Here is a 13546-nt window from a genome sequence, read left to right on the forward strand (position 1 = left end):
AGCCGCCAGGGAGTCAGTGAGGAAAGATAAAGGCTAAACCCATTCTCCGCTCAGGCCTGTAGAGGGAGCTGGAATAAAAACAAGCTTGCTTTTCAAAAACCAAAGCTCCTTCACCTCCTCAGCGGTCTCTGCGTCTCCCAGACAACAGCGCCTTCGACGCCCCGCCCCGTTTGCAAGCTTGCCGTTATCCTCAAGGCCCCCAAAGATTCCGGGGCCACCGGGACCCCTCTTTCTGAGGAGGAGAGGTGGGATGCCGCGCTCCCTCTTTCCTGCACTTCACCCCATGAAGATATTTAGCAAGTAGAGGGAGAAGAGAGAAAATAGTCACCAAGACCCCTTTCCTATACCCAAGCAAAGCTTCTGGGAGGTGGAGCGAGAGACCTTTAGCAAAAGGTCGCGAGAAGAGAGGCGGGCTTAGCTCCTCGCTCTTTCGTCAGGGATTGGCTTATCCCCTCCTCCAGCAGGGTTACGCATATAGGGCGAGCGCACAGAATGGGCGGGGGAGGTTCCGGAGTAGTTTTTTTTCCCCGGAAGTGACCGTGCTAGGGCCTGTGGTCGCTGCGTGACGCGAGGTCGGCACACTAGAGACTTTGCCGGTACTACCCGGTGTGGGCTACCCACCTAGAGCTAGAGACAGCTCCGACCCCTCGGACTTGATTCTCTGCAGGCTGCAGAATGGTGAGCAAGGCCGCTTTCCCCTCAGCAGGGCTAACGAGGGCCTCCTGGGAGATGTAGGAGTTGTAGGCTGTATGGGATTGCTATGTTGCTGGGTCAAAGAGTGCGGCACTGAGAGACCGAGTTTCGTTCTGACCTTTGTGGCAGCCCCAATTTTTCGGGGAGGCTACTGACTAATGTCTACACGTGCAGCTGGTGGCTCTGCTCATTGACATAGCAGCAAACGATCCCTCTGTCCTGCCCGAACTTGATGGTTCTAACTAAATCCTCCATCTTCCTTCTCTTTTTCCTTTTTCTCCCCTTTATTCGCTCCTCCTCCTGCTCCCTCCTCTTTCTTTAGTACTTTAGAGTTTATTAGCCCACATAGTTTACATCCCATAACCAAGCTGCTAGATTAGTATCCAAAAACTACATCTAAATCTGTTCAGAACACTTCAGGGCTTCCTCTTACCAAAATACAAACTGCTGTGCACTTAAAGCCCTTAAAAATCCGTTGCCAAAATGTTTTTTAAATTCATCCTTCTTGGAACTCTTAAATAACAGCAAAATAATCCACTTGTGGCTTGACAAAAGCACCTTATGTTTCTGTCTTTGCAGAGGCTACTTCCCCACCCCAGGCATGTACCTCATTATTATTGCCCTTTGAGATCCCTGCATCCTTTTAAAACCCAAATCTGCAGAGTGCCTTCATCTTTGTGCTTTCTCTCTGAAAAGTACTTCTAATTTTTTATTTATGTAATATATATTTATGTAATATATATGTAACATATATATGTAATATATATGTAATATAAAATATATAAAATTTATATATTTGTATCATATTTATTACATAAGTGTACATACATATTTTGTTTGTACATGATTGAACATGGTTGTTTGCCTATTGTCTCTTACATTCGATTGTGAGCAAAGATGGTGTTTTTTATTTTGCCTTAGTATTCTGAGTGCTTGGCACAATGCCTGGCACATAGTAAGAGGAGGAGGGAAACAGCCATTTATTGCCTGCTTTGTGCCAAGCACTGTGCTAAATGCTTTACAAATACTCTTGTCATTTGATCCTCACAACATCCCTGGGAGGGAGATGCTATTATTATTATCATCATCATTTTATATTTGAGGAAACTGAGGCAGATAGAGATTAAGTGATTTTCCCAAAGTCATCGAACTATTATGTGTCAGAGTCTAGATGTAAATTTAAGCTTCCCAACTCTAAGATTGCTATCTATACACTGTACCACCCACCTGCCCCCATTTGATCAGAAAGTGATTGAAGAAGGGTTCAAACCATGGTTTCCAGTTCCCTTATCCAGTACTCCCCACTTTCACCCCACAATATCACATTGTTTCTTGTGCTATTGAATAATTCAGTTTAACAAGCATGTAGGTAATATCTGTGCACTCCGTTTAAGCACTGGGGTTACAAAGGTATAACAGATTCTTGCTCTCACTGTTGTAATCTGATAAGAGAAAAAGACTTAGAAAAGAAGGTAGAAGTTTAGACAAAGTGTTATGAGAAATTTGATTTGAAGAAGAGTATGTTAACTGTGGGAAGGTTGCAGATGAGGTATGGGGAAGCTTCACTGATTGTTTAGGGATGTTATTTGTTAGGGATGAAAATTTCTGTTTCTGTATAGTTTGTACTAAATCACAAAAATTGGTGATCTATGGCCCCATCACCTATTTTTGTATAACCTTCAAACTAAGAATGGTTTTTACATTTTTAAATAAAGTAGTTTGCTGACCTGGACTACATGACCAGGTTTCTTTCAACTCTTGAGATTCTCTGAGGAGGTGGAACCTTAATTAAGGCCTTATAGGAAATAGGTGAGATAACAGGAAAGGGGGGGAATCCCTTCCAATAAAGAGAGATTCTTTGAGGAAAGGTTTGGATTGAGAGAGAGGGCAAGTTGAGGACAGAGGATGGACAGTTACTTCTAGTTATAATAATCTGCAAATGGAATTGGTAGGAGGTAAGGTTGAAAAATAGGTTGCAGCTCCATTCTACCCTTTATTCAGAGGCCAGTTTTTTAAATTGAAAGGTAACATAATCTGAGGAGTGAGTCAGGATTACTTGGTCAGTGCCATGGAGAATGTTTTTATTTTATTTTTTAAACCCTTACTTTCTGTCTTGGAATCAATTCCAAGGCAGAATAGTGGTAAGGGCTAGGCAATGGGGGTCAAATGACTTGCCCAGGGTCACACAGCTGGGAAGTGTCTGAGACCACATTTGAACCTAGGTCCTCCTGTCTCTAGACCTGGCTCTCAATCCACTGAGCTACCCAGCTGCCCCCTGAGAATGTTTTTAAAAAGAGAAACTGGAAGCAGAAAGATTAACTGAGTGGCTGTTCTGTTAGTTCAGTCTATGATAATTATTTGTGTTCAGGCATTTTCAATCATGTCCAGGTCTTCATGGTCACACAATAATTATAACTCATATATAGCACTTTAAAGTTTGTAAAACTTTATATGTTAGTATAGCATTTGATCCTCACAGAAACCCTATAATTTGGGGGCTATTTTCCACATTTTACAGAAAGAATTTTAGTGACTTGTCTAGGAGCACATTGCTAATTGACTCATAGCACTTTGTCCATTTTATCTATTCTAAACCTAGTTTGCATGTGAAAAGTTTTTCAAGGTTTTAAGTACTATTTATGTTAGCTATTATAACAGTGTAATAATATTTTACATATTAAACTTACTAAAGCTTAATTGCACTAAGACTTTGAGAATGAAACGCCATGAATTGTGGAAGTAGAATATACAGAACATGTAGATTTCTTAGAAAGGGAGAGGGGTATATGAGGAAAGGAGTCCAAGATAACTAAAGTTATGACCTGAGGAATTGTAGTGCTGTCAAAAGAAACAGAAATTTTAAGAAATTTTAAGTTTTGAGAGGATTAAAAATAAGTTCCATTTTGGACCTGTTGAATTTGAGGTGTGGGCAAAATAAGGATTAACAGGCTAGAACAGTGGGTTGAGATGGGAGAAATCGTCAAAGGATGAATCATTATGTTGGCTCACCATTCTAAATCAGCTATTCTAATACTGCCTTTTTTGAAGCCTCATAAGAAAAAGAAGCCCTTTATAGACAAAAAGAAAGCTGTATCTTTCCACCTTGTACACCGAAGCCAGAGAGATCCCTTAGCAGCAGATGACACTGCACCTCAAAGAGTTCTATTGCCTGCACAGAAAGTAAGTACACTGCATTTTTCTGAAATATTAAAGGGATCTGTTGTTGAGATGTTTATGTTTTTCTGGCATATCAGAATAATAATGACCAGCATTTATATTGCTCTATGATATTTACAAAGAACTTTATATATATTGATTCATTTGGTCTCGATTACAATCTTCTAAGGTAGATATTCCTGAGGAAACCAAGACTCAAATAAGTTGAGTGATGTGCCCAGGGTCATAAAACTGGTAAGTGTCCTATCTGGAGTTTGACCACAAGTTTTCCTGACTATTATGTCCAGCATTCTATCAGTTAGAGCTTATTGCTTCCATTAATGCATTATTTGTGGCTGATACTGTTTTTTTTGTTTGTTTTTTTTTTCTTAAAGAACAACTTACCCAGAATAGTAAATATGGCCTCTTCTGTATGAGGGGAATTTTGTTTTTGTTTTGAGAGACAGTCTGACTCAGCAGACCTTGACTGAGACTAACAAACATCTCCTGAGTAATAGATGTGGTGTTGCCTAGTGTTATTCTTGGTTAGTTCTGTTAATTAAGAGTGATATTTAATTGGGACATGCTCACAAGATTCTGTTCCTGCTTGACCTCATATTGTTTCTGTAAAAATTAAATTAGTATCTAGTAATAGAAATATTATATTTTATGAGGTTTATTAAATATTATTAGAAATCAAGGAATAAAGAAATACAAAATAAGAAAACCATGTGCCTAGGGCTGATTAGCCCATTCAGAGTGGCCACGCTTAGTTTATTTACTACATCATTGCAATGGCCAAGAGAGCACGTTAAATACTAATTGTGATCTCTCCCAGGTGGAGACTCAGGTGAGATTATAGGGAATGCTAGGAAGTACCAAGGACTTCTGGGGATTGAAGTCTAGGGTTCAAATCTTCATTTTACATTCTTCTTTTTCATGGCCATAGATCATATTTTTAGCCATAGTCACCAGTCACACAAAAACTTTTTATTTGTTTAATTTTTAAAATACATATTTTTAATGAATATGTAGTTCTAGGGAATAATTTTTAAATGAATAAATTTTAAAATATAGACCATATAGAAAGAAATGTTGATTAAACATGAGACTTTGCAACCTTACCTGCATAAAAATAAAATATTCCAGAATTTTCTTCAGATGTAAAAGTATTTTTGCATACCTGTTTTGTGTTTGCTGAGAAATGCTTTATAGTTAAATTCTACAAACTTTTCTGCAACCTTAATAAAATAAAATTTGAATTTTCTTCATTTCTCCTAGTGCAAGTTCTATACAAATTGAGTAACTGGGTTTTTTACATTTTTTAGTATTAAATAACCTTTCCTTACTGACATGGTAATCTGGCCAGTTTGTTTGAAAGTCAGGGTTTGGAAGGAATATAAATAATAAGATTTCACTTCCTGATAATATAACTCATATTTAGATAATAATGCACTAGAGTTTACCATGCTTCACAACTGCCTGAAGTAGGTAATACAAGTATGCTTATTTTGCTGATAAAGAATTGGAGTTCAGAGGAATCAAATAATTTGTGCAAGGTCATATAGCTAATGTTGGAGCCATCATTTAAGTTCAAACCTTCTGAACTTTAAAAAAAATGTTTCCTCTGCTATATCCTATTGCTCCTCCTAAGCCATTAATGTGACTTTGGGTCCTCGATATTCCTCTTGATATCATAAATATTTCATGTTAGTGCCAACTGCTATTCTCCAAAAGGTTAAATGTCATGATTCATGAGAGTATCATCCTTTGGTTCCTTTGATATTGCTATGAAGTGATTGCTGCTATTCCCCCAAAGTTTGAGGAGGGCTATCTGAGTTTGTTGGGAGTCAACAGTTTTCTCTCAGGTATATATAAGCTAATGATTCTAGCAGTTTCCTACTATTGACTCTGAAAGCTTTATTTATTGTTAATTTCCTGTGCCCTATCTTTTGGAAGGGTCCTTACTAGACTAATAAGTATGGCTAATTCCTCTTTATAAACATCACAGAGAGAAGATGAGGAAAGGAGAGCTGAGCAGAGGAAATATGGAGTCTTCTTTGATGATGACTATGACTACCTGCAACATCTTAAGGAACCTTCTGGACCCTCTGAGCTGATTCCATCAGGCTCTCGGAGTAATGCACAAGAACAAACATTATTGATTCCAGTAAGGCTATACTTCATGATCTCTCTTGGTTTAAGGAAATATCAGTTGATTAAAAAAAACAAAAAATAGTTCTATTGTTTTAAGGTTTGGCCTTTATAATTTTTTAAAATTATTTGTTTTTAATATGTTTATTAAAAATGTTGTGTTTGAGTTTCAAAACTTTTGAAAGAAAATAGGCACTTGCCTTCTTAGAGCAAGCAACATCTGAGAATTAGTAATAGCCAGTTTACAAATTGGAGAGAAATTGTTGTTGAAAAGTCATGGTTAGGCATAAACTCAGGACAGACCCAGGCAAACCTAACAAAAGCATTTATGCAATCAAAGAAAGAACATAATGAACTCTACCTATAAAATTCAAGCATGGGAACTCAGAGGCCTTAACTTAAATAGGGCTTGCCTATAAATGATTCAGAACATCACACTTGGTATCCATTTAGCTACTCAATATTTTATTGATAATAATGACTATTTGCATTTTCACATCCGTTATGTTGTTTAACCCTATGATTTCTAGTCTGACATGCCTCCATAAAGCAGAAGGAAAGATCTGATAACATGTACTTAAGTTTTCTGACATGTTAGAGGGTCTCAAACTGCATACTCAGACATAAGAGAACTACAAAAAAAAAATTTCCTGTGACTGTTTTCTAATTTTGAATTTTAACCTCATATACTTATTTTTTCTTTTTTAAATGTAATCCCTGAAAGAGCATATTGAAATAACTGAAAGAAAATAATCTTTTCTGTGCCCTGGAAAGTACCTCATAGTTTAAATTTTCTTCTTGTCAGTGACATTGGTTATAAAGTTGTATGGCATCCTCTTGACATTATTATTTGGTTTGAGTGAGTTTCTAAATAGGGAACTCTTGTACACTGAGTATGAATTCTAAACAGAGTAGATGACAGATTATTGCCAATATTTACTTTTACACCCCATGAGATCATCTTAGAAAACATAAATAACTTGATTACTGCAGCATTGGATGTAATATTTTTTTTATCAGATACCTCTCAAAAAATTTTGACCAAAAACCAACAAGAGTTTCATTAGTGCCCAGTACCATGAGAGGTATGTGAGAGACCCAGAGAGTATAAGACACAGTCCCACACACCTCCGCAAGGAATGATAGCCCTTTTAAACTGGAAAGGATTCTAGAGACCAACTAATCCAACCTCCTGTTCATCTAATTGGGAAGATAACATATGAAAGAATAGTATTGGTAAACCAGGGAGTTGTTGCATTTCTTAAGCCAGGAAACAATATGATCATATAATATTGCAGAGTATTTAAGAGAGGAGACTGATTAGAGTCAGGAATACTCCCTAGAAAAATTGTTGGGAGTAGTTGTCATGAAGTGATGAATGATATGCTTTAAAAATAAGAGAGGTGGTAGATATATGAAAGAATGGAAAGAAGACTAGATAGGACTTAATAACTAGGCTTAGTGAGTAAGGGAGAATTGAATCAGAAAAGACTGGTTGAGTGGGTAGTCATCTATTCCATGGTTAGATACAGAAAAGTTGGAAAGGAACTTGGGTTTGGGAGGAAAGATGATGAGTTTAGTTTGGGACACTTACAGTTCGAGGTATCAGTGAGACATCCAAATAGAGCAAATAGAGGTATGGAAATAGAGTTCAGGTAACATTATACAATGCAATTCAGAGTGGATATGTACCCAAGTAAAACTGTTCCTTTTTTTCCCACCAAAGACTCCTGGAATTAAGTTGCCTTCATCAGTATTTGCATCAGAGTTTGAAGAAGATGTAGGACTATTAAATAAAGCAGCTCCTGTATCAGGTATGTTTAGTTTAATTTTGTGGTTTATAAATTGATAAATAGCAGCATATGTTACATTAAGAAAACTTATAGTGCTAAAACAGAATTTTCCTTGTTCTATGAATTCAAGTTAAAATTTATATCATTGGGGGCAGCTGGGTGGCTTAGTGGATTGAGAGTCAGGCCCAGAGATGGAAGGTCCTGGGTTCAAATGTGACCTCAGACACTTCCTAGCTGTGTGGCCCTGGACAGGTCACTTAACCCCCTTTGCCTAGCCCTTAGCACTCTTCTGCCTTAGAATCAATATTGATTCTAAGACAGAAGGTAAGGGTTTAAAAAATAAATTTAAAAATAAATAAAAAATTTTATATCATTTTTTTGTACTTTGATTTGTACATTTTTAGAACTAAGGTACTGCTTTTTCAAATAAATCCTATTTTGAGAGAGAAGAAAGTTATGTTCATAGCTTATTATGAAACCATCTCTAAATCTAATTCTCAAAAAAATACTACATAGATCACATTTAAATACTGCTATTGCATTCTGGATAATACAAATTTGTTGTCATTCAAAATGTTCTGACAAGCTCATATCTTATTATTTATAAGTCCACATTACCCATTAATTAGTATTAATGAGAAAAAAATTAACAGCATCATCTATTGTTGCTCAGTTTTACTATTCCCATATGTTGGTTTGAAATAAAACCTCACAGAAAGTCTCGTAAGAGAAATCAGTTATAAAGTAGCCCTATTTATTTCTGTGCCCTTCCTCTAAATAATTATTGACTAAGCTTTGCGTCATATAGTGGATAGCAGAGTGATGCGTGTCAAAGCTTATTATTATAAATGTCACATCATTGAAATTTTCTTTTTCTAGATAAGCAGCATAGCACAGTATATAGAACCGTGGAATCAAGAAGAAGCCTGCTTTAAGTTTTACGTTTTACCTATATGGGCTATGTGCCATAGGGCATCAGTTTTGCCTCCCAGTGGTTTCCAATCTACATTGGTGGATGGAATTTCCAAACCTGGACATCGCTATAACAGTGAAATCACAGTTCTTGCCCATTAGAATTTTGTTAAAATATTGCTTGAAAGAATGGGCTGTTTGTTATACAGAGCTATTATGCCATTGTGACTTATTAGTGTTTTGTTTTTCCCCAGAGGAAAGTTAGTAAGTAGCATAATTGAGAGTAAAATTGAAACTAGAAACTGTAGGCTCCTTTTTGCATGTTCTTTGCTTGAGTTTTACTTTGCTTCTAACTTCAGTGAAATTAAACCTCAGTTTACCTTTTGGAATTTTAAAGCTATAAACTCATTGATTCTTTTACTAAACAAACCCTAAGTAATCTAGAGCAGCAATTGTTTTATCTAGGACTCTTCACAAAAGACTGATTATATAATGTTAATCTGTTGTCATGGGAATTACCTTTCAAAAAAAATTTTTTTTACACATTTCTATTTTTAGGTCCTCGGTTGGATTTTGACCCTGACATTGTTGCAGCTCTGGATGATGATTTTGACTTTGATAATCCAGATAATCTTCTTGAAGATGATTTCATTTTACAGGCCAATGAGCCAACAGGAGAAGATGAACAGATGGACATATAGTATGTGTGTTTGGTTTTTTGATAGGATTGTGTTCATTGTTGCCCTTGGCGAAGTGACTGTCATAGAATTTTAGAAATAAGAGGTACCTTTAGAATCATAGAATTTTAGAACTGTAAAGAATCTTAGTAGTTATATAGTTTAGCCTTCTTTTTTATAGTTGAAGAAATGGGGTTCCATAGAGGGGCTATATTATGCTGTTGACAAGCCTAACATTTAGGTTTCCTGAATCCATTGATGTTTCCTACTGTGCTACTTTGTTCTATAAAAAAGAATTTAGTGACTCAAGATATGTCTTCATATAGTTTTAGGAGACATGAAGATGACAATGACTGGGAAGATGTGGATGATGAGATGGAGAATGGTAGTGTTGAAGATGATTATGACTCTGAAGGTCCTTTGTCAGATGACTTATCTGTGCAAGGAAGAGATCAAAGGGACTTGTTTTTGGAAGAAGAAACTAAGAGTCGATTCACAGACTATTCTATTACATCCTCTGTCATGAGGCGAAATGAACAACTGACCTTGCTAGATGAAAGGTTTGAGAAGGTAACATCAAACAAAAATTTTGGTAATTTATTGTTCTCGTCAAATGGCATAAATACTTACCCTCAGGATTCTGGCCTAGGATCAAAAACTAGAAATAGTTTCTACTTGAAAATGAGAGAATCTAACTATTTGCAAATTAGAGTTTTTCTTTTAATTCTTTTTTGGCTTAGCATTTGGCATCCTATTTCATCCTACTCCTTATGCTATAATTCAAGGACAACTATTTTATTGCCATGGTAAATAAGAACCCATTTTCATCTGGGTTGTGACAGATAAAAAGTATTAGTACTGCAACTATGATTAAAAATTTCAGCACATAAAAGTCTTAAGTAAAATACTATTTTATGGTATATTTTGTTCTTTTTGTCTTCTAGTTCTTTGAGCAATTTGATGATGATGAGATTGGAGCATTGGATAATGCAGAATTGGAAGGCTTTATTCATGCAGATAGCAACCGTTTACAAGAGGTTCTGAATGATTATTACAAAGAGAAAGCTAAGAAGTATGTCTATGTTTTTCCTTTTCCTATTATGAAACCTGCTCAGAAAGTTGGTTAAGAGGACCTACATAAGTTTGTTCCTTTTGTAACATTCACCTCTGTGGCACTTTTGACTTTAGAGAAGCCTTAGTGAATAATTTGTTTATGTTAATTGGAGGTCTCTAGGCACAGTATAATCAGCCTTTATCCTGAATAAAGCACTAGCCACATTTAATCCAGCTTTGAGATTGCTACCTGCTCTCCTCTTCTCTGGCCAAATAATTTTTTGACTGAAACTTTAGGGTAATTTGTCAAGAAACTATTCTGTTTGGATAGATTCACTTTCCTTTTATTGCTTTCTGAAATGCCTCATGTTCTTAGATGTAGAAAGGGCTCTTAGACTATCGGTCTAGAGCAGATGGACCTTCTCCACCTATTCATGATGGTAATTGCTTGTGTTTATAGTGTGCTTTCCTGTTTCCTCCTCAGTAAAGGTCATGCAGCAGATAGAATATTGAACTTAGAGTCAGAAAGACCTCACTTCAAATCCAGGCTCAGAAATTTAGATTAGCTGGATAATTGGGCAAGTCATCTCCTCCATAAAATGGGGATAATAATAGCACCTACTTCACAAGATTATTGTGATGATCAAATAAGGTTGCATGTAAGGTGCTTTGCAAACTTTAAAGCAGAATATAAATATTTCCTTGTAATGTGGAAATGATCCTGGGTTCCTGAAGACTATGCCAGGACACCTTAAGCTGTGGCAGGTCTTAAGAAACTAGAAATGTTTCATAACAATGAACTATATGAGGACCACTCTAGGCATGTTTAGGGAAGCTCATCCCCAGGTTGGCCCTTGGGTGCTAAGTTTTTTGGCAGTAGCAATTGTCAAATACTATAGTAGGATTGCAGCCAATATGAATTTTAGGAGATCCCACATTGAGAAAATCACAGTTGCAGAAAATATTCAAGTATGCTGTTGCCCTGTTATGTGGGTAATACAAGTATTATCCCCATTTTACAGATTAGGAAGGAGACAGCCTTAAATTTGACTTTTCCAAGCACTAATAAATGTCAATTAATATGACTCCAAGCCCAGAGTTATTTCACTTTCCTTCTTCCCCTTATCTCCATTGAGTATATAAAATACTCAGCAGGGGAGGGAGAAGTAGGGAAGTCTGAATGGAAATGACTGTCATCGAATCCCTAAAGACATTAAGCTTATTTGTATACTGATGCCTCTGTGTATTTTTTAAACTACCTTTTCATACATAGTACAGTACTGTTATTTTCCCTTCAATCTGACTTTTTAAAAATTTCAACCAAAAGCTGTGTCAAATTGGATACTCTTGAACCTCTTGAAGATGAGAACTTACTCATTAATGAAGAGGATGAGAATGAAGAAGAAATTGTTACTGTGGTTATTGAAGAGCCCAAACAGAAATGGGATTGTGAATCTATTTGTAGTAAGTATTTTTATTGTTAGTGTCAGTGATGTTGTAGTGTATTCATTTTGTGATCCTTTTATTCAGTGTGTCATATCCTCATTATCTTTGGTTGTTAAGATTTATGTAACTATGTAAATTATGTAAACTATTTTAAAGAACTCTAATTTGAGTACTGAAAAAGTAGATTTTCTCATTTTTCATCTCAATGCTTAATTTTTCTTAAGTAAAATGAAATGATAGTTAAAGTCTGCATCATCTCTGTCATCTCAGGCTCTTAATGAATCTAGCAAGAGCTGCTTCCTTTAATTGAAAGTATTTATTCACATGTTATTATTACTGGTTTTTCTCTTTTTTAGGTACATATTCAAATTTATACAACCATCCTCAACTTATCAAGTGCCCACCTAAGGTATGCCCTATTTCATTTTAAACTGCCAGAAAGGGGTGTGTGCAAATAAGTCCATTTCTTGGGGAAAGTAGATTACACCATTTGGGAAAGAAAGGTAGGCAAATAATGAAAAATATTATTAAAAGATTGCTCTAATGAGATTTTTGTTTCTTTTCCAGCCCAAACACATCCAAATCTCCTCTAAAACGGGAATACCTCTAAATGTCTTACCTCAGAAAGGACCTACAGCAAAACAAGTTGAACGAATGCAGATGATTAATGACAGCGATCTGCCCAGGGTATCAGTCCAGCCACGTGGTAAAAATGAAACCAAAGAAGGCAGAAAAGCAAGGAAACAAGCTATAAAAGAAGAGCGTAAGGTCAGTGAAGCACTTTTCCGTATAATTGTGATGAGAAAAGCAGCAGAAGAGAAGGGAAAGGGAATGGAAAGGCTTTGTCTAAGTCTTTGTAATAATGTTAGTCATTGTCATTATGTCCTTGTGCAGGAACGCAGAATGGAGAAGAAAGCCAACAGATTAGCCTTCAAGTTGGAAAAAAGAAGACAAGAAAGAGAGTTACTCAACTTGAAACAGAATGTTGCTGGTCTGAAGCTCTGATGATATCATCTATTACAATTTGGCACCTTGGGCTGACTGAACTTATAATCTCTGAAAACAAACAGCTAGATGTTCAAACAAGTGCTCTGTGGGGTAGTTGTGCTGGCAGCCATTATGGCTTACTGCATTTATAACATGCTGTATAGTAAAATGACCACCAAGATTGTTGATTTGGTGGAATACCTGGGCAACACCACAATGTTCATACTACAATGGCCATTCCAAAAAGAAATTGTCCTTTGGCACATTATGACTTTGGGCTTCTTTTGTGGACTCTTTGCAGAGTATTCCTTTTCAGACTGAAATATCGGGAAACAAAACTGATTCTCCTGCCAGTTAACAGGAACTATAGGGAAAAGCAAGTGTGTGGATTATTTCATACCAACACTTCATACATAAACATCTTTTTGCAAATATTAGATTAATTTGATTTGATATGCAGATTTTTATTTCCCAAAAAGCCAATAGTTTTACATCAATAAAGTGTTTATAGGTATTTTGTCAAATAACATTTGATTAAAGAAAGTTTAAATTGATGATATTTGCACTCTTGAATGTTCTTGACAGCATTTCCCTACCCTGACATTACATCTAAGTGGGTTGATAAGAAAAAGTGGTCTGATAGAGTTTAGCTTTGTAAAATCCCAGACTTGCTCT

The 13546-nt window shown here is 36.2% G+C and overlaps 1 protein-coding gene across 1 annotated transcript; it reads left to right on the forward strand.

Annotated features, from left to right (window-relative positions):
• Positions 1 to 490: 490 nt before the first annotated feature.
• LTV1 (LTV1 ribosome biogenesis factor) lies at positions 491 to 13425 on the forward strand. The gene is made up of 11 exons (XM_001380954.5): positions 491 to 678; positions 3742 to 3873; positions 5861 to 6019; positions 7730 to 7817; positions 9267 to 9408; positions 9712 to 9955; positions 10330 to 10457; positions 11766 to 11902; positions 12241 to 12293; positions 12452 to 12652; positions 12779 to 13425. Exons 1-11 carry the CDS (start codon positions 676 to 678, stop codon positions 12887 to 12889), a joined length of 1398 nt encoding a protein of 465 aa, XP_001380991.2. The 5' UTR covers positions 491 to 675; the 3' UTR covers positions 12890 to 13425.
• The last annotated feature ends 121 nt before the right edge of the window (positions 13426 to 13546 follow it).

This window comes from Monodelphis domestica, chromosome 2 (genome assembly GCF_027887165.1).
Source record: "Monodelphis domestica isolate mMonDom1 chromosome 2, mMonDom1.pri, whole genome shotgun sequence".
Classification (NCBI taxonomy): Eukaryota; Metazoa; Chordata; class Mammalia; order Didelphimorphia; family Didelphidae; genus Monodelphis; species Monodelphis domestica.

What these genes read in the sequence shown, in the direction of transcription:
- LTV1 (XM_001380954.5), top strand. An exon ending in TTCTATTGCCTGCACAGAAA is followed by an intron (nt 3,874 to 5,860) that starts GTAAGTACACTG and finishes TAAACATCACAG; the next exon opens with AGAGAAGATGAGGAAAGGAG. An exon ending in GATGAACAGATGGACATATA is followed by an intron (nt 9,409 to 9,711) that starts GTATGTGTGTTT and finishes GTCTTCATATAG; the next exon opens with TTTTAGGAGACATGAAGATG.